The 22,690-nt window shown below is 27.1% G+C and overlaps 1 protein-coding gene and 1 long non-coding RNA gene across 6 annotated transcripts in view; both read left to right on the top strand.

Moving 5' to 3' along the window:
• The window catches only part of LOC100871729 (uncharacterized), a 58,648-nt gene that overhangs the window by 33,327 nt on the left and 2,631 nt on the right, over positions 1–22,690 (top strand). For 3 of the 5 annotated variants that reach the window (XM_012484918.3, XM_086917355.1, XM_086917356.1), the window contains exons 2-11: positions 12,942–13,085; positions 13,520–13,664; positions 14,546–14,632; positions 14,837–14,963; positions 16,712–17,073; positions 17,259–17,538; positions 17,768–18,187; positions 19,702–20,628; positions 21,272–22,494; positions 22,561–22,658. In XM_012484918.3, the coding sequence (XP_012340372.2) occupies positions 12,942–13,085; positions 13,520–13,664; positions 14,546–14,632; positions 14,837–14,963; positions 16,712–17,073; positions 17,259–17,538; positions 17,768–18,187; positions 19,702–20,628; positions 21,272–22,494; positions 22,561–22,658 (3,813 nt within the window). The remainder of the gene's footprint in view (positions 1–12,941; positions 13,086–13,519; positions 13,665–14,545; positions 14,633–14,836; positions 14,964–16,711; positions 17,074–17,258; positions 17,539–17,767; positions 18,188–19,701; positions 20,629–21,271; positions 22,495–22,560; positions 22,659–22,690) is intronic. The other 2 variants (XM_086917358.1, XM_086917359.1) reach the window with 2 other exon arrangements.
• Positions 317–8,538, top strand: LOC147658503 (uncharacterized). The gene is made up of 5 exons (XR_015295128.1): positions 317–3,327; positions 3,415–3,529; positions 6,363–6,610; positions 6,706–7,210; positions 7,443–8,538. It is a non-coding gene; the product is annotated as an uncharacterized LOC147658503 (long non-coding RNA).

The following is a 22,690-nucleotide window of genomic DNA, read 5'->3' as shown; positions in this document are numbered from 1 at the left end:
TAGTTATCAAGAAAGCTGTTTTTAAAAACGATAATAATAGAGATAGTTCTATTGGAAACAAGAACAAAGATAAATTCTAGAAATATTTATAATACTCTCATGATCATTATCATTCTCTTAGTTTGTTTTTTCTTCTTTTTATTTTATTTTATTTTTATTTTTTTACTTTTCTTTATACGTTTCTAGTATAAATTTGATCAATCTTTTAGATCTCTTCCAATTCTAAAATTCTATTTAAAAATTTTTTTTTTGTTTTCCTTAACTTCATTTTGATGAATTATAATCTATTAAGGATTACACTATTTTATTTATTGTTTAATTTTACTTTCAAGTTTCTCTTTTACTTCTTCTTTTCGTTTTCAAAATCCTTTTATGTTTCTCAAACTTTTTCTTTTCGCACTTTTTCTGAATTTTTCTATGGCAATGTCTACGGCAATAATTCTCTAGTCTTGACGACAATCTCATTGCTCTTCAATTATGCGTCAGATTCATTAGACTTGTAACCATTTCTATGCGAGTGTGCGTGTAATGCGCACGCGTGATGCAGACGAGCAGCCTCTGGAGAAGCTCTCTCCGAGGAGGTCGCGAGCAAGGCCACGTGGGGCGTTGCCCTCATGAGTTCGATCTCGAGCTTAGTTAAATGTGGCTGGTTATTCGCATATCGATGACTGGTTCAGGATCGATCTATTGGGTGTCTTGATTTCATCTTCTGTTCAACTTTTGTTTCTTCATGTCAATATATCAAATAATTTTCTTTAATTAATCTTCATTTTCTTAATTAATGCAAGCTTGGTCTTTTTTGACAACGTTAATTGGATGACGAAAATTAAATCTTCTAAAAAAGGTTATTTTTGATTTAATTCGTCTGAAAGTTATTATATTTTGAGAACATTAGAGTTACATTTTTGTCATGAAACTCAATTAGAATTCAATCCATGCAAACATTAAGCAATAATCTCATTGGTTATTTCAATGAGTACAGCGATCATAATCTGAAGGTCAAGAGCAACGCATTGAGAATAATGATTCGTCCGAGATTAAAAGTGTATGCTAATAAGTCGCGTAGGTGTTATTGTTTGAAGACTAAGAAATATGTAGATGTCAATTGTTCTTGTGATACATAATTGTGCTGTTTACAACCTTGTTACATGAATCCATGATTAAAATATGTGTATTTTACTTATAAATAATTTTATGAAAGATGAAACATCATGGAAACATTATTCGTGTATTGCAAATATTGTCAATTGGATGAAGACATGTTTATCAATAAGATATGAAAATGAATATATTTTGAAATTTATAAAACAAAAATTTGAATCAATATTAAGATTGATGATGAAACACTCAATTATCTCTCAGTTATGTAGTTTTTTATGATTACTTAGTAGTTTTGGAAGAAACTTTGAGAAACATATCTGCACAATGTATTCGAGTTCCCAGAGAAACATTCTATGATGATCAAGTTACTCATGGAAGTTATGCAAGTGAATTATCATCTTCTTAAAACAATAGCTGCCATTTCCTGCTTCACAAAAGCTTAATAAACTAGGAACATAAAAGAAATAAATAGTTTTTACCTGTTGAAATAGCGTATTATTACTTATGCATTACTTACGTATTACTTATGACGAAAATCAAAGGCAAAAAGATTGTGGATGTAACAAAAATAATTTTTTGTCAATATCTATTCCCATCAAAAGTATGCAACAGATAGATTAACAAAACTGTGTGTAATAAAGAATATTTAGAATACAGTAGTCAAAAATAAGACAAAAATAAATTCTTATTTTCAATGTGATATCCATATACGCATACATTGTGATTGTTTTTTTTATTGCAACATTATAAAATTTACATACAATATTTTGCAACAATATTATGTCATGCTGCAAATTGGATTTAAATGTGGTAACTTGGGGAATTTTTATATAATTTTTTTTTCCCGTTAGTTACATCAGATGCAAATATGTTTCAACAAGTATATGGAGAAAGGAATACCACCTATTTATAGAGCTGAAAGATTATATGTGATATAAATGGCGTTTAAAATTGCAAATCCGATTCTCGATGTAGCCACAATTTTATATTCAATTGTAACAGTGAGGAAAACGAACGCTTGGAACGTTATTATTGATTCACCGACTGCCGGGAGTTATATAAATCTATGGCGTATTTTATTTTCCATAAAGCGTTTTCTGTTACTTTCATTTAAAGAAACCAAGCAGAACATATTACACATAGGAAACGAATTTATTTTTTACGGATGGACTGATCAAGATATGTGTCAGTATGAATAATTTACAAATTGAAAAAATTAATGCAATTCACCAGGGAATCTGTTGTCAAGAAAATCCACGAATTTAAATGAATTTACATTAATTTGAAAATAAAGAAATTATAACTAATCTATAATATTCTAATAAAAGTTTGAGGATCTGCTAGATATTATTTTAAAAAATTAATGTGAAATTAATATAATTACAATATAATATCATAAATCTGAATTTTTTAATAAAAGAAATCTTATTATAACTATATGTCATAAAAGCAACAGAATAATCACGAAAATATTGATCCAGTAGAGGAAAAAAGTTCAGAAAGAAAAAGTATGGAAGAAACGCAAAGTACCATGATCGCATTATATGGATTGACCCTAATATCATCATTAGATTAAACATTGTAATTTGACAAAATTGTCTCCTTACATCACAAAACGACGATTACGTTAGTTGATATGGTTCAACAAGTAGTTTCGCGAATGCTTATATTTCATGCAGCGATGGCAATTCATTTCTTTTCTGCAAGAAAGTTTTTTCGATGTTCAGTGAACCAGATCGCTTCGTATGTTATTTGAAATGGATAGTACTGATCATTTTAACGCTAAAAAGTATTATCTTCAATGAAAAAATAGTGTAATCTTTTAAAATTATACTTAAGAATTGATTCCTGATTATTAATGGTTTAAGAAGTCTTTGTCTTACCATAAATTTCTATTCAAAGGTGGTAATCATTGGAAGACATTTGGAAAAAGGAAATTGAATTTAATTATGGCGTCGAATGTTCTTCAGAATGTATAGTATTTGGTAGCTATTAACACTGAAAAGTATTACCTTGTGAGTATCACCATTACAATTATTCGAAGGCAATATATGAGAGAATAAAAAGAACCGAGTGCATTGGTAAAGAGCAATCGCGTCTTCTTTGGTATTACGCGTATTGCATAATCGTATGTTATGTAATTTGCTCATAAACGGAGGAAAGAACGAAAAGGAAAAAGGCGAACGAGAGAGAGATCGATCGAGAAAGGTCTTTGAGAAATCTCTGGTAACAATTTTTTCTTTGCTAATTACAAATAATAAAAATTTAATTCGAATGTCAAATATCTATTTATTTTTGGGTGTATATGTCTAGAATTAGAAGCATGGATTAAACATTAAAATGATCATTTAAAAAAACAAAGTATCAAAATAATCAGTTATAAAAGAAAAATGCTATAATAATTTCTTTGCATAATAATTATTAAAAGGTATGTAAATATGTGTATCATATGTTCATATATATGTAATAATATATGTATATAATAGTATAATATATACCATACATATAATGATGCAAATATATATATATATAAATATATAATGGTTGAACTTTAATTACTATACTGTATTATTATATACATTGATTACATAACACAAAAGAGAAGAGTATAAAAGAGCCAATTTATTCTCCTCCATCTTTTATGATTCACTTAAATGATTTGCATGGTTTGGCATATATATGGTTTATATTTCATTTATGAATTATGCAGACTAAAATATAATAATAAAAGATGTATTTGTCAATTTTATTATTGAATCAAGTGTCTTTAAAAATTTTCACATAATACATATAATATATCTAATATTAATATTAAATAATATATATCTATAATAAAATTGTATACAAAAGGTTATAAAATAATATGAAATTATCAATCTTATTTTAATAGAATTTTAACAAAACTGATTTTAATTATTGTTATATCATTTAATTCTAAATAAAGATTCATTAATCTTATAAAAATAAATAATAAAAATTAGTTTCAAATTGTACATGATAAATAACAGATTGTACAGATAATAACACTAGATAATTTTAAGTTAGAAATAAAATCCTAAAGAGATCCTAGGGAGAAAATAATTTCAATTTCTATAACAATCATAAAATCGACTAACATGTCTGATTCAATAATTATAATTCACAAAGAATATATTATTCCTTTCAGAATCACAAATTGAAAATCATATATTATTACATATCAATTAATGGAATTACAAGAAAATTAACTATTATCTAGCAAGCTAATTTTAACTAAACAAATAATTGATTTGATTTTAATTTTTGATGATAAGTTTCGCTCAAAAAATTTAGGGATATTTTTCTAATTGTATTAGATGATTTAATATTATTCTTTGTTGATTGGAGAATCTTCGTTGATCTTAGTAGCGACCTATTTTCCCACATATTTCCCACCATTCACTTTGCTACCAATCGAGACCAATCGTGATTTGTTATCGCAAATCGATCAGTGGCCAATAGTAATAGAAACTTTCTTGATATCGTAACAATCGATCCTATAGTTTCACGACGGTTATCGATAGTCGTCTAGAGACGAGGCTAGAAATCTCCGCTCAATGTGCTTCATTGAACACGCGCCACTTTTTTCGAATCTGTCTATATTTTATTCCACTTAATTATGTTCCGCATCAATGGAACTGGTAAACTGATATCTAAAAGTAATCGATCTGTGATCATTTCAATCTCACATTTACATAATACAAATACAATATTTTATATATATTGTCGGTGAATATCAAGGAAGAAAGTCTTTCTCTTTAAAAGAAATATTTAGAAATATAGTAAATGTGATAATTATGGTGAATTTAAGCTTATATTTAATAATGATAATAATAATAATAATAGAATAATATATAATATATATAATAATAATAATAATAATAGAATGGCTATAATATTATAGATAGAAAAAGTAGTTATGATTAATATTTTTATTATCGTTTGTGCTTGACTATTCAGTAAATAGAGTTTCCAAGTAAAAAAAAGGAGAGAAAACGGAGAAAGTTTGACGAATCCAAAAGAAACTTCACCTTGAGGTTATTGGTGTTTTATGACTTCCTAAAAGTCGAATAGTGAGGTTAGGTTCGTGTTGTCATCTGTCCATTTCATCTACATATTTTTGAGATTCTCATTCCATATGGGAATTTCTCTTATAATAAATTTTTTTATTTCTAATTATCGAAATTGAGATTAATTTTTATAAATAATTATTTCTCTCGAATTCTTATCGATAATTATATCGATTCGAAGTTGAACTAACATCAATTCAATTGGAAATTTGTAATATATTTTACGTTTAAACATAATCGATGTTATCTTTTAATGCAAGTTGTGCAATTCTGATATAGTATCATTAAAATTAAGATTGGAAGAAAGATATCAACGATCAATTGATGAGTCAATGATTGATTCAGCGAATCTCCAATCGAAAAAAAAAAAAGAATCATGGAATTTTGTGATTCATAGTGAATGTTTGATTTTGCAAGAGTTTAGGATTTCTCGAACAATTTGCGGGAAAGTAAGAACGAATAAAAAAATGAAAAAAGAGAACGAGTAACTATTAGAAAAGTAACTTCTGGGAAGACTGTATGCTGTGAAAATAGTGTTTTCTCTTTGAATGGATAGTTTTGCAACTGATTCACTGATCGATATACCTTGTTCTCGACAATACAATCTCGATTTCTCGGCCCTCTGCGTCGAGAAAATTATTAAATCATCTAGTGAAAGGATTTTATTCCTAGATTTATTGAAATCGATGCACTAAATGTGAAATCGCATTATTTATTTTTTTAGATTTAATATTTATATCGGTTATTATTATTTTCTATTTTTATTTGTTTGTTAATTTAATCATAGTTGATAAGAATCGAGGAAAGAGAAAATACATGGATTGCGTTAAATAATATCAACTTTCACGAAAATTTTATCCAACAGTAATCTTGATATCTTTCAAATATAGAAATATTACGATAAATATTAGAAACAAAAAAAAAAATTAAGTACAACTGGAGAAAAAATACATATTTTACAAATTTCAATATAGAAGTTGTTCTTTTATAATACTTTATAAGGATATGAAAGAAACGAAGAAGATCAAATTAAGGCTGATTTATCCATGCGTGAATAATTGCAGAATGTATTTAAATATTCAGTGCACGTTGATCCTTGATGTGCTCTGCCTCTTTCCGCTCAGGTATGTAGAGCATTTCCTTTAATACAACCGGTATTTCTATTGCGTGTAGAATAGGACCTCCAAATGGAATCGCAAAACTCGTTTCCAAATGAACGATGTGGTCGCATGATATTCAATAGCTGCATGATGGTGCAGACTAAGTCGTGAACCTACTTCGTGGTGGCCCTGTTCAGCCATTAACCTACATTCGATTTCATATGGTATCTCAAGTGAAAATACAAGGGAAAATGGAAAGACATTTTTTGCGATAAACTTTCTTAGCTAAAATGAGAAAATATATATATGTTTATGCTTCAGGTATAATTAATTATTCAAAATTCAATTATTCAATTGATCCTTGTTTAATTTTTGAAAATTATTAAATCATTGAATATATCTTTATTGTCCAACAGAAACTAGAATTTTCTTACAATCAATGAAGTATAATATAAAGTATTTAAATGCTCACAAATGCGGGATGATAGAACTGATGTATACACTTGAAAATTATGTAATGGGAAGAAAAACAGGAAAAAAGAAAAAAAATGAGAGACAGAGAGATGTACCATATCTGAAGTCCCCCACCTTCCTAAATTCCAACAGCGCATCCCGTTATTTCTCCACCTGTCTGATCATTTCGTCGGAATAAGAATTGACCACTTTCCAGTCCGTTTACCGCAGAAGTGATCGCTGTAGATTATGAATGGAATGAGTCAATTGTTTCTCATGATGTTCTCTAAAATACAGTCCAACGAAATATGAGTATTCAAGCAACAAATATCTCGAAGATATAATTTTCTTAATTTAACATTCATTTCTAATTACTGTTGCAAAATATATAAGTTTTTGGATTTTTATAATTAAATACAGTAAAACTTTATTTATATGAATATATATATATATTTATTAGAAAAATATGTAAGTAATTTATATATATAGTTTAATAATTCTTAATAATGGAGAAATTTTTTGAAATTTTTAAAAAATTTATTTTTTTATATAATTCTCTTAGATTGTAGTTCAAATTGCCAAAAGCAATTATATTTATTTTATATTCTAGAAAATTTAATAAATTATAAAGAAAATATTTTTTTTAACTATAGAGGTTAGATTATTAACAATATTCATAAATGTTGTCTATATGTTTTAGTGTCTGAGTGTGAAAATGACATGAATAAACTACTTTCCGATTGTTAATAACAAAATTATACAATACTGTTTCCTTATGGCTATTTCGAAGTTTTCACATTTACAAATACTATCCAAGAAATAGATCACATCAGTAATAGTATTCTGTCTCTAAAAGAATTATATCATTTCTACGTAACTGATCGTGAAGGTATACGCAACTACCAGAATATAATGTTAAGTTTTACGTAATCGTAAGAAGTGTTGTAAATTCCAAAAGAACGCGAATTAATGGTACGTGCATGCATTGTATGTAGAAAACAATCAACACGCATTGCATTACGATTTGTGAATTAAGAATTTTTATTACGTTAGTATTACATTAGTCTGTGAGACCAGACTGCTTGTTGAAAGCATGCTGTATTGTTTAGTGATGTGCGTGACTATTTTGTCAATAGACAGTATTTCAGGATTAAGAGAATAATTTAATTGCTGTGATAATATTCTGAAATATGTAAAATATATAAGTATGTTATTCATACTTATTAATTAAACAATGTCGAAATGCATTAAACTGAATTATATTGTACAATGAACTATAGCATAACAACTAGAGATTTAATATCGTGTGACATATCACATATCATATGACAGATCATATGATACCTGTTATTTGAAAAAGTTAGAATTATAACTGCAATAAAGAAGCACGAATAAAAGAAGAAGATATAAATAATTAAAAAAGAAAAAACAAGCTACTAACATCGGTTAGGTTATAGACGTGTCACGGTCAAGGTCGTCTACTTGCTTGACAAAGGTGAAGGCAAAGTTATGAACAGTGATGTCATAATCATCAAAACATTTTCAGAGCAGAGATTTCATTGTTAATGATATTATATAGTAACTTCATTCTAAAGCCATTTATTCACAAACATGATTTCTGCTTATTAATTACTGTTTTGTCCATGACAATGTAAAAGTTATATACATAATTATTGAACAGCTGTAATATAGACATTTTGTTTTAAATTTGTCTAACTCATTTATTATTATATTTGTTAGAAATGATTATGATTTTTGGAATTTATATTTATATTAAACTAAATGAAATATGAATTATTAAGCCATATAGTGAAGATAATTAAATATTTTAAAAAGTTATATTTATCATTCATTGCTAATATAAGTGAAAAAATAAAATATTATTGAACATTATGTCAAAGGAAGTTATTCAACATTTTTGGCATTGAGATGAAATAAAAAACTCAATAATTATTGAAGTGCTAATTATTAGTTACTTGTATTTTTTTGATCATTTATAAATAAGAGTTCTTTAAATAATAAGGATTCTTTAATTATTAATTATGTGAATATGAAACTTATAACTTCATAATAATACACATATACAGAAAAAAATTGAAATATAATACTTCTAATAATATACCATACAATTTTTTCATTATGAAGAAAAAGAAAAGTTTATCAATCAAAAACAGGATATATTTCTTCTATATAGTATATCGACTATTTTTTTATTAACTATTTCTTGAAATAAGGTAGCAAAACAAGCAATTTCAGAGCGCTACCTAGAAGGATATAAATCATGGCTCTTCCGTGGGATTTCTAACTGAAACCTCAAGGAAATGCAGAAAAAACATTGATATTTCCTGCTTTCAAGGCACCCAACCAACGAACCGAATCGCAAGAAATATCTTAAGGATGATATCTTCTAAATAACCAGGGAACATGTAATCTGTAAATCTCGATACATTGATTGACCAATTATCCTTTCTGGTTCGTGCAGATGTTGGACGAGAATAAAGCTGTTACTAGGAATTTGAAGAAATGATTATTAGTGAAAAAAAGACATAAAACAAGTGCAGTTGAAAACTTTAGAAATTTTATATTAGGTATATTATTAACAGATGAAACTTAAAAACAAAGAAACTTAAAAAGAAAGAAAGAAACTAATGTATATTGATAAAAATTTATTAATTATTATTTTAAAATATTTGTGAATAGTGAATAACATAAGTCTATCATGTCAAATTAATTAAAAACCGTTTATTATATGAGAAAATATTTTAAATAGAAATTGTATAATTGGAAATAATCAAGATCATGAATGAATTTCTAAAGGATTCTAATTTGAACATTTTTAAGATATATATATATATATATATTTTAATTAATCGTCTGATCATATTCTATTTTAAAGAAGACTTTGTTATATTATAAATTACTTCAAACTATTAAATATCAAGAGATATTTTTAATCAAGAGTTTTAAGAAGTAATTAGGATAAGTGAAACAAATTAACAGCAATCGATTTCGAAAATGTTTTCCATAAAAGAGCTGGACACTTTGGTGGTTCAGACTTTCTGTTGCAAGAACGGAATTAAATCTGTGGTTCAACGTCTCCAGGGCACGCATTGCCCCCGCCTCATTACCGTGCTTCTTTCTCGCGTATACCTCGTGGTAGAAAACGTGCCTACCACGGGAACTTATTGAGCAACCCACTATCACGAATTGCTTTAGGGACGCGTCTAGGAATCACGTGTACCAGCACGTGGTGATACTCTTCAACAGAGAAAGATTTATTAATTTGTGCCTGATATAATATTGTCGTTTCTAGACGTCTGGAATAACCATATACCAAATCTTAATAATTGTAATTCACGATATATTAGAAGATTTCAAGGGAAGTATAATTTTATAAAGTTAGTTTTTTTTCTAATGTGATGCCATGAGAAGTTCAAAATAATCTTTTTAAATAAAATTATATAATTTTTTTAATAAAATATTTTCTAATCCAATAGTTTATCTTAGAATGTATTATAGATCCTGAAAATTTATAAAATATTATTATTTTTATTTTATAATCTTTTATGTATTTGAGATGAGAAGATTGAAATTTGACATTTTCCAGTTTCTTTTTATTAATTTTTTTATAATTTCTATCTATTAATTTTCCACAGCTATTGAATAATTCTAGGATAATCTACAATTTAATCTAAACAGAGATGAATCAACATTTCATCGACTCGAGTTTATCAATTTATTATTATATGCACAATACACGATACTTGCACAGCTGGTTGTATTACATGTGTGCAATTAACATCGATGGCTGCGTTTACTATTTTTAAGTGATAGTCGATTACGTAAAGAGTCTTTCTTCGAGATCCGAATTATGTAACGGTATCATTCCTTCGATATAATCATTGGTTACCTATGACTGGAGTGATTGATACTGAAATAGGTACGTGGATCTCAATTTGTTTTCCTTGGTTGTCCGATGAAAATCGAAATTCTGCCTTAAGTAATGAAACAATTATGTCAGCTATCAACATGTTAAAATTGTATCATAAAAATGCAAGGGATAAATCTTAAGTGTAGAGATTCATAAAAAATTGAATAAAATATGATCATATGGTATGAATTTTTTTAAATAAGAATCTTTCTTTTCGAGAAAGAAATTGAATTAAAAAGAATTATGAAATTTCTCTTATTTTAGCGAAACCATTATAAAAATAGTAGATGGAGTTAATGTAATGCTGTATCAAGAATTTTTAAATTTAGTTTTTTTATAAACTACGTTTTCTATGGAAAAATGTTACTCTTCACTTTTTATTTAAACGTTTATAATTAATATTATGAAAATATTTTGCATAACACTGTGTTAATGAAACATTGAAATATGATTCAAAGATTGTCAGTTTAAATGAAAGGTATTTTTTAATTTAATAGTTCTATTTACTTTGTATTCGAAAACCTGACATTGTAAAGGAATTTTAAACGATTTCAAGTGGTCGTTTTCCTTTCAACGGCCAACAGTCACGTTCATTCAATTGGCAAATGTCGCAATAATGTGCGAGAGAGTCAGTTATGAAATCACTGATGAAACCATGTTTTCCTCTGTGACTTCAAAATAAGATTCATTCAAAATTTTATGTTATCATCTTCTATTTAACAATGTTTCAATACAATACTATTTAAATCTGCTAAATAGAATGGTAAAAAAGTAAATATTATTTTATATTAATACATTGTAAGGTAATTGTTTAAAATTATAAAAAGAAATATTATATTAATCACAGTATGAAATTGCATTCATTTTCAGAGAAATGCAGACAATATATGTATAACATAAGATGTGAATTGAGCTACAAGTATCCCAACGTGCAAGTAACAACGTTCCTTTATATTTATTCTTGCCAAGTTGGATAAATGGTAATCGATCTCTGTCTGCTTTATTTGACACAAGAGACCGATAGGGTAGATTGCGTTATAGGAAACGATACTATCTCCTTTTTATCACGTGTTTCGTCTTCCAAGTGTCACCGTTCCAGTATATCATTTTACACGCGTTCCAGAATATACATTACTTAGATATCCATTAGCATCGATAACTTAACTTTTTTAATTACAGATGTTTTATATACATGCACATGTATAACATCTTTATAATTACTGAAATACCAAGAAAATGTCTAAAGACTGTTATAATTATGATGAAAAATAAATACTAAATAAAATACTAAAGTATCCAAGTTAAAAGCTAAAATATTGAAGTATTGAAATATTATGACATTAAAATAATATATTAAAATTCCTAAAAATTAAAATAACAGTGTGAACATAACATAAAAAATTATATTACATTGATTTAAACAATTTAAAAGCAAAATAAAATTACACTTTTAATTGATTGCTCATTTTCCAATCAATGAGATTTGTAAACTTTATTGAAAAATTAAAGATTATAAGATTAAAATTAAATTATCGCACATGATTATTTGAAATATACAGATTAACGTAATATTTAAGATATATTTAAGACATAATACAATCAAATAATTATTGTTCGTTGCATGAACAAATTCAGTTCTTTTTCAAGTATAAAATCATCGAGATTAATTCGGCCGTGTTTTGAAAACGGCCACGATGATAACGGTTGACATTGAATAGTTTGCGTGACATGGAAACGTAAAAGTGTGGTCGATGTATGTTTGCGGAAGCCATAGAAAATTTGTGTCACGTTTGTTTTAATGCACGCTTTCATTTCGAATATTGAGAAATGTTAAGAAATCGTCATCAAAATTGTTTGCAGAATTATTGTTTGCTGAAATTGCCATATAAATGATATATTAAAATGTAAACCTAGTGACTTGTATATTTATGAGAATAAAAAAATATATAATATAAAGATAGTAGATATGGATGCTAAACAATATTTCTAAAAAACTATGCGATATTAATTCACAAAATAATACTGAAATCTTTAATATAATAATAATATATAATTCTTTTATAAATAATATTTATTAACATATTTGTAAAACATCTATAGAAGATCGATTTTAGGGATCAAAAAAACATAAAAATTGATATATCAAAGCATTGATTGAGATTTATTTATCAATTTTATTCTAATTTTATTTTAATTGTAACAATATTTCTTTCTTATTCTCATTATTGATTAAATATTTTTCTAAAAATTTTCTTTATTAATTTTTAGAATTAGAGAGGAGAGGCCATCCAGAATGGTTTTAACTGTGACCGAAGACACACCAGCAGATATGCTGGCCGGTAGTATGGAGCTTCTGGTCCAGTTACCTCGGGAACATCATCTTCAAACGCAAAGAGTCACGGTACAGAGAAGGTATACATATTTAATTTATTCCATAAATTCTTACAATACGGCCATGGAATAGTTTTAAAATGATTTCTCTCCAGTCTTATTTTTCTTTTCTAATTACTGTTATCACTTGACTGATGAATCAACTAGATTTAACCATTGAAAAATGCATAAATGAAGTGCGTTAAGATGAACATTTAATTTTTAATATTTTCAATTTTAACATTTTAATTAATAAAATTGTTTTATGAATAATAAAATTTTTTCGAATTTAAGTTTTTATGTTTTTCATGGCGCAAAATATTTATTGTTCATGGATTTGATTCTTCAAAAGTGTTAATGCAATGTATCGTGAAACAATATAATATATGGCATAATAGAAAATCTATCTTCCGGTGTATCTTCCAAATTTCCATGAACGAATTTTAATTATCTTCCTTGATTTTTTCTATATTCAGTACACCGATGATGGATCTCCTCGTGCAAATCGCCACGGCTCACAAATTGACAGCTTCCAACTATACTCTACAAGCGATTGGAGAACGTGGGATGGTTTTATCTCATCAACCCAATACACCAATTGGTGCGTTGGATGCACTTCAGGTATTATGTGTATACATTATGAAATGAATACATGCGTACGCCACAATTGCTCTTTTTTTTCTTTATATATAGATGCAAAAATAATTATTCTTGGTGAAAATTTTGATAAAAACTAAAATGAAATTTAATTTAAAGTTATTGAAATTATTTTGCTATAATTAAATTTTTTTTAAGAAAACGTAAGAATAATAATCAAAATTCTTGAAAAAAAAATAACAGCTTGAAACATAATTTTATCATCATTTATAATAAAAAGTATTTCATGTATTTCATTTTTTAATTAATAATAATAAATTAATTAATTAAAAATAATAATAAAAAAAAAATAACTCATATTCTATATAATTCATAGAATTTTTTTTTAATTATGATATTGATGAAAATTCAAAAAAATGTTAATGAAAAATTGTTGAAAATTATTATTGAATAATTAAGAGATAATGCAAAAAAGTACTCTTTTCTTTTAGAAATTTTAATTAAAGAATTTTTTTAAAGAATTCCAGAAAGTTAGGGAAAAAAAATGCTATTTCTCCATCTTTTTTTTTACTTAGAAAAATGTAGAATTATGAATGAAGATGAAGAGAGAATTTGAAGAATTCCATGAATTCATAATGTTTGAGTATAGAGATTTTTAATTCTTATAAAAGAATGCTTTTAATCTTTTCTAATCATATCATCTCTAATTTGAATTATTTTATTACATATGTCTAATTTTTTCCAAAATCTTAGTTATTTTTGCTTTTCAGATTGAATAATTTTCATATTTTATTTCAATCATAATTTTCAGCAGAATCATTTATTATAAAGTATCAAATGTATTGAAAATTGTTTTATCTAAATTAAATAATATATTAAAAATTATTTTGTGTCTAATATTTCAGGTAAAATTATTACCTAAACAGGGGACTTTAGTAACAAGAAAAGCGAAGCAAGTTAATCAACCGTTTGAAACTACTTTCAGGTTACAGGTAAAGATGTAGAAACAAAAAATATATATTTCGCATATATATTTGATGCGTTAAAAATATTTAAATTTAAAATATTCTGTAAATATTTCCCTATAAGTATTTTAGATGTTCTAGTTTTATCACATTTTTTAATATCTATTTTTATATATATGATAGTCTATCAAGTAATTTGCTGGAAAAATCGTGATTGTGCAATTGTTGTAGGTACATTTACCAAGAAATCAATTGTACGTATCGAGAGTCAGTCCTAAGATGAATTTAGGTGAGATCTTGGAAGAAGTATGTCGTGAAAAAGATCTAGATAAGAACAAATATGAATTACGTCATCCAGGTAAGTAATTTAAATTTTCATATAATTAAAAAAAGTCATAGAAAAGGAAAAGAAAAAAACGAAGTAGAATAACAAAGATAAAAGTTCTCAAAGATATCATTAAAAATTTTAAAAACTTGTTTGAAACATTAATAAAAGAAGTGAAAACATTGACTCAAAACTTGTTAGAAATTGAAAAGTTAAATAAACTAGCGACGAGCTATGTTAAGCAATTAAAATGTTGACATAAGATTTTGAGAAAAAGAAAACACATTTATTATTTGATTCACGCAACGAAGAATTTGATAAAATTGTGTAGACGAATAATGGATAATTAAAATAGATTTTTAATTAAATTGTATGCTATACAATTTTTACTATTGTATACTATTTTTATGTGTGTGATTAATGTGCAAATCAATTTGGAATAAAATTTATAAGCAGAAATGTCAATAACTGCATGCTTCAGTTAGATTTACTCAAATCAATATGGCTTCTGAAGCCATTCGGATCACGTCTATATAAATATATATGTACATATATACATGTACGTAACATGGAATTTCAATCCAATTTTCTTGGAAATCTATATTCTTGTTTATTAGATGGATAAAAATATTTTCAACAAAATGTAATAAGATTAATTTTTTCCTCATTATAATTTATAAAACTATGGAAGATGTTCTTTTTTAATCATGACTTCGTTGATTTAACTCAAGTTCAGAATAAGTTTTCTTCCTTTTTTTATGAGAAATTTATTGTAATTTTGATTTACATCACTAATACGTAATTTAAAAAAAAATTCATCAAAAAATTAGTTTTAAATTTAAGTTTTACATATTTTCCAATGCTCAATATTGAAAAGTTAAAATAAATAACTTTTAATATTATAACAATAATAAAATAATAGGATAAGATAACGAATTAATAAAAAAAATTACAACTTTTATTTTTATTTATTATAATAATTATTATATTATAATTTTAACAAATGATCTAATAATATCACTTGAAAATAAAGATTTCATATGAATCACCGTGTAGATGAACATCGAAAATACTCTGCTATGTTCAACTATAACCAGATTTACTGGTAGATGGCTCGACTATCCCTTTACAGCCTATTCCCAATACTATGAATACCAGCGGGAACTCCCCGATTATATATCTCGCGTTGGTGCACGAGATATTTCAGTTAGCTAGTTACACCAAGCCAGTTGTGTTAAGATCGCTATCGCAAGGTTGCCGGCCGGCTCTTCCACTTGTTACTCCTAGTCGTTAAACGTGCGTACGCATTGCTCTTTGAGTTGCTTGTCTTCGCAGAAACTGATGTTTCCTTACATTTGTTACCGATCCCTTGGATCTGTAATAATCTCTTTTTGCGCTTTTAAACTGTGCTTCAACTGGAATTCATTTTTTGGAGAGATTGATTTTTATATCTAAAGGATTTTAATCCATTTTGGAGAATCGTAGTTAACTTGTATTCTCATTGTGAGGTATTCATTCTATTTTTCAATATAGATTTCTCTATTAAACAAAAATTTCCAATTTGATTTGAACTTATCCAATAAAGTTGAACAAAGGTACTTTCTTTAAAGAAAGCTTGATTTAATGAAAATTTTTATTTTAATCAAAATATCTTTTTTTCTCTAAATGAAATTTAAATTATATCAAAGATTATTATGTATTAAAAAAAGTTCATATTCATATAGAAATAATCTTAAACTTAGACTTTCAAAGAGATATTGATAATGGATATTCTTTTACAGCAAGCTTGGAAACATTGGACTTATCATTGTCACTGCAGGATTACCACTTACAGGAAGTCACTCTGTATGCTAGACAAGCCAGAACACTAGGCTCAGCATTCAGTACTCAGGATATAATGGCTCTTCAAAGACAAGAAGAGCGACGTAGACAGCAGGCAAAGCAAGGTGTCTTTGGATTTGTATTCAAAAAATCCAAAGAAGGTTCCTTAAGTACAGATAGTCTTGGTGAACGTAGTGCGTCGCCAGCAAGGAGTGACGAAACTGGAAGAAGTACGAGTCCTCTGCAAGTACCTACTAGGCCTCAAAGGAAACGGAGGCCAGCTCCAAAGCCGCCTATTCAAGCTCAAGCAGAGATTAAAAACGTTAGTAATTTTTCTACAGTATGTATAATAATACAATAATTTTTCTTTATATTACATAAATATAGTTTTTTCTATATTACGTGTATATATTATATGCATATAATATATATTTATATAAAGTTAGAAAAATTTTATCAATAAATGTATTAAAAACTATCATTTTTTTGACATAAATAATGTTTTAGGATATTGAAAATTCTGGAGATTCTAGCAAGGATAAAGTGATGATTAGTCACAGTCGAAATAGCAGCGATAGTTCCGGTTACCATGAGGCTTCTGTGTTAAGTGATAACCCAGACTCCGCGGGAAGACTTCCAGAAACATTGCCCAGAAGGAACAAAGTTCCTTTGGAAATGTCCCGAAAATTAGCTCAAACGTCACAGTCCAGTAAAAGCCTGAATAATTTGGCTTCTGTACCTGGTACTCTTAGTCACGGCATTAGCAATACTTCATTGAGTTCTACAGGTGTAAATCTTTCTTATATTATTTTAGGAATGAATAATTTCTTAGGTTTTTTTATAATCATTCTACTAGTAAATTTAAAAATTTTTTTAAATTTTAATTGATAAATTATATTTTATAGAAAAATATAATTTAAAATAATCTTTCAAGTAAAAATATTTCATTAAATTAAAACAATTTTTTTTTTATTTTAAATTTTATAATGAATAGAATTTTTTTTGAACTTTTATAGGATTACGAAAAAAAAGAGTTGCACCTCCTCCGCCAGTAACTAGGCCCTTATCATCGGCGATTTCTACTCAAGCATTAGAACGTATAGTTGATTCTGAAGAATCCTTAACATCAGATATGGATCCTTCTAAACCTCCTTCTGACATCGGTGTCCCATCTAAAGCGAATTCAGATATAGAAGAACGTCCAAAAGCTAATTCAGATATTGGAGTAACAACTGTTAGCTCAATATTATCTTCGAGCATTGATTTTATAAAATCTGATACTACAAAAGTGGAATTAGAATCAAAAAGCGGCAAATCTGATCTTGAATCGCGTCACAGATCTGGTTCTATAAATGTTAAGTTACCCAGCACGGAGTCAGAACACCCTGCACCAATAGAAGATGCTCCTCTAGACGCTAGAGTACCGCGAAAGAGAGGTAAGCTAGTGCATAGCTGCGATAGTATAGACAACAATCTTCCTTCCTATAGTTTTATGTCTATGAACAGTTTTGAGACTGTAGGAGAAAGAGATAATTTTATAAAGAAATATAATACTAATCTCTTTGACTTAGAAAAAATTAAATTACAATCCAAAATTCAAGAATGTAGTACAGACCAAAGGATTAAAATTTCTGATGATCTCAATTGTTCTTTTGAAAATTGGTCAATCAAACCCAAAGTTAACTTTTTAAAATCAAAAAATAATCATTACAAGTCACAAGCCAAATTAGAGAAATCACAAAGTTTTGCCTGTTCCAATATTATGAATTCTAAAGCTAGACAATTAACTAAAAAAGTATACAGTTGTTCAGATAGTAGGGATATTTCGAATCAAAATTCGTTTAAATCCCAGAATAGATTGATTAAAATGCAAACTTTGGTTAACTTAGACAATATAGAAAAAGATATTGAAAATATATCTGAGTCTAGTGTTTTGGAAAATAAGTTCAATTTCAAGCTGAATAAGAATAATTGTATTTATAATGAAAGATATCAATCTAAAGAATTGAAACATAGTTTAAGTTTTCAAGTTGGTTATAAATTACGAGAGACGAAAATAATAAGTAATTTTGAAAAGCCAAAATTATCGAATTCCAGAAGTTTTTGTACTCGAAAAAATGTTCCTGAATTAATGGATAATAAACAGCCAAAACTGGGAAATGTTAGTACGACAAAATGTTATAACGGTTCAATTTCTTCTAGTTTTGATACAAATATGTTTGAAAGTTCAATAATAGATAATCACAAATCCAATCTTTCACCACCTCCATTGAGTAATTTACAAATATTTGCAATTTCTACAAAACCATTAGATATTTCAGTAACAAATATAGATGTTCCTAATAATATTGATAAATTGCCCTCTTTGCCTATTATTCATCACAATGAATGTAAATTAGAGTCTGAAAAAAAGCTGAGTATCTTGGAACCACCTCCACCAGGTTTAGTCAGTCGAGAAGAGTCCACTGAAAATTGGAATAGGTTTTTGGTTCAATTGAATTCAATATTAGAAAGTAGAGTTGGAGAATTTGTTTAAATATTGTTTTATCATTAAATCAATATTTATTTTTATATAATGAAAAAATTTTTTTTCTAATTTGGAATGTTTCATATTAATTTTTTATAATTTCTAACTTTGAAATAGATTGCAAAAATAGATAACTATAATACTATGATATCTCCAAATTATTATTTATTTTATTCTATTTTTATTACTATGTAAGATTATATAAATTTAATTAAAAAATTTAATTTTTATATAATACACACTACTATTAAAAAAAAACTATTAGAAGTAGCATCTTAATTTTGCATGCTTAGAATTGTATTTCTGCACTTTGTTTTTCAATGCACATGAATTTTCATATTCTTAGAGATGATTTATATTTATCTGCTTGCTAACTAGATTCATTGGTGATGGTCTCTTCTTTTTCTTTCCTTCTGAGTATAGTTGCAGTACCTGTTCCACATCCTAAGCCTAGAAATACCACTACAATACGACCCGAGGTGGCAAAACGCAAGTTAATATCACCTTCCCCATTGAGTAGAACCCTCAGCTCAAATTCTAATAATATAGAATGCTTGTCAAATGATTCTGCACAGTCCAATATTGAAAATTTTACAACTGACGCGAATTCATATGTCACTGATGCAAAGAGTTATACTGATAACGATGGATCTAGCAGAAGAAGTTCTATAAAATGTGAGGAGAAGTTGGAAATCTCTTGTAATTACTTCACTAATGAAAAAGAAATATTCATGATACCTACCGGCGAAAGTGAAGCAAGCTTTGATTACAGTTCAGAAATTTTGGAAAAATATGATTTTAAGTCTCCAAACATAAAAAATAATGATGATAATGATGATGATAATAATAATGATAATAGAATTGATCATAAACAAGAATTGAATATAAATATGAATAAAGAAAATGTAAAAAATTTTTTAAATGAGGATTCTATATTGACAAAAAATGATTTAATGTCAATTAAGAGTACTTATGGACAAGAGAAAAAACTCTGTGCTGTAATTTCTACAATGCCAAAATGCAATCACTTGAATAAACTATATATCAGTGATATGACTACACAATGTAAAGAAGGAGAATATTTAAAAGATCCAAAAAAAACCAAAATACCTCGGACAGCATCAAAGTCAAATGATTTCGAAGTAAATTCATTGGAGAAACAAAAAAGACATTTAACATCTCACGCAGAAGATATTACGTTTGCTTTGAATTTGAATGTGACATCTATTCTGCTGCCTGATCAATCGAGAGAAGTCGACAAAAATTTTGCACAGCTACCGAAGACGAAGAAAAATACTGATTCCAAAGATGTGGGTGAAGAAAAGTCCTGTATAACAGTGGGTTCATCAGGTGCATGTTGCATATCACTAATATTTATATGGGAATAATCACTCAGTTTTCATTTGCATAAGCCTTTAAGCTATTGTCTATGCTTGAATTTTAAATGTAATAAAAAAATGAGATTTAACTTTCGGATGACGATGATTGGATCAAATCTAATCTAAACATATATAGCATTTTCTGCTTAATAATTCTTTTTGTGATAAGTCTTACCTATTTTCATCAATTCTAAATGAATTTTTTTCATTCGCTTTCATACTTATATGATAAGATTTCGAAGAAACCAGCATGAATTGACCGTAAAATTTCCAGATTTAAAAATAAACCGATTATCGTAATCCGAAGATAAATGATGGTTTTAGAAAATAAAAATATTAGAAGTGATTTGAAGCAATTAACTTCTAATATGCAAATATGTTTAATTTACAATTAATTCCTAGTTTGAAGAATTGTTTGACATTTTAGGAAAAAAGGTGATGGAAGTTAAGAAAGGAATAATAATTAAATTTTCATGAAATTCTTAGTGTTTTCAATTCTTGTTTGTTGTTTTAATTATATGGTTTATTTTAACTATAAAATTAAATTTCTTTTTTTTTTAAGCAATTTTATACAAATAAACATTTATCTTATTTATTAAAATATTAAATTACAGATACAGATCTTTTAGAGACTGATGTCCTGCTCCAAAAAGTATTTGATACTTTATCCAATTCCGTTTCGTCACCCGATGAAATATCAGTTACTCCAACAGAAACTAAATTGAAGTCAATGGACATTTCCAAAGAAACAGAACAGAAAAATAAAAAGAATGCTGAATATCCTAATGATTTAAATACAAATACCAATGCATCAAATTTAACTATAAATTCACAACAGGATACATCAGATTATGTATCAACAGTTGAAGAAGATTTATCCATTGTTGAATGGGAGTATCAACTTCCAGCTCCTCCAAGTGCTTTCAGAGACAATGCATCTCCAGTTTTTGATAATTTTGAAGCAATCACTCCTATATCTGAGTCTTTGACAGATACAAAATTAGAAGAAACAATTCAAATTTCAAAAAACAAAAATCTAAAAAACATTATAGAAAAAATAGAAAGACAAAAAAACAAGGAACAATTATCAGAAAATGAAATTAAGATGCTGAATTCACAAGAAAAATCAAATAAAGAACAAAAATCAGAATCAAATATTAAAAAGGAAGTGATCTATGAATTAAAAAATAAGATAGGTACTTTACCCCAGTCTGTAAATGATATAGACTCTAAAAAGGTATCAAATTCTTCAACTCCCAAAATTGCTCCTGTAGATATCACTTTATCAAATTTTACTATTACGACATATAGTAAACAGAAGAATTTGAATATATTCGAAGAAATAGAACAATTTAGACAAGAAAATTCTGATGATAAATTTATTAGATCTTTTGCAACTTTATCCAGAAATAGGAGTAATTTGGATGAGAATGAAAATAAAAACTCTAAGGAATTCAATATAGGGACTTTACAAGGAAAAAAAAAAGTAGTCACAGAAGATGATAAATTGAATAATATTAAAAAGCTGGAACCAAAGATACAAATGGAATCCTTGCAGAGGTGGCAGTATGGTAACGAAAAAAATAATATTCAACGGTCCAAAAGTTATGTGTCTATATGTGATAAACCTAATTTTCAAGGAAATATGTATGAAAACAAAAATATTAAAAATATTAAACATACGGAAATGGATGATGCCGGAATGAAAAAGGCAATGAGCATTAATAATTTGAATATAACTATGCCTAAAAATAATGAAAAGTTCTCGCAATGGCGGGATAATATTTTAAAGCGGCAAGAAAATCCTACCAAAGAAAAGGAATTACAGTCTTTACAGGTATTTAATTTTTTGTTTTTAAATTTTTTTTTTATTATTTTTATGACCATAAATGATATTTTTTAGGTGTTGAAAAGCATTTTACCGCAGTTGAAAAATGCTCAACAGGCGGAGGAAAATGTGTTCAAAGATTCGAATAATACAGTATTATTTGAAGAAAAAAGGTAAATTTTAAACCTTTTATAGTACAAATTTT

This window comes from Apis florea, unplaced genomic scaffold (genome assembly GCF_048593485.1).
Source record: "Apis florea isolate Af1SG1 unplaced genomic scaffold, ASM4859348v1 contig_2201_pilon, whole genome shotgun sequence".
NCBI classification, from domain to species: domain Eukaryota; kingdom Metazoa; phylum Arthropoda; class Insecta; order Hymenoptera; family Apidae; genus Apis; species Apis florea.
This window is presented reverse-complemented; position numbering and strand designations above follow the sequence as displayed.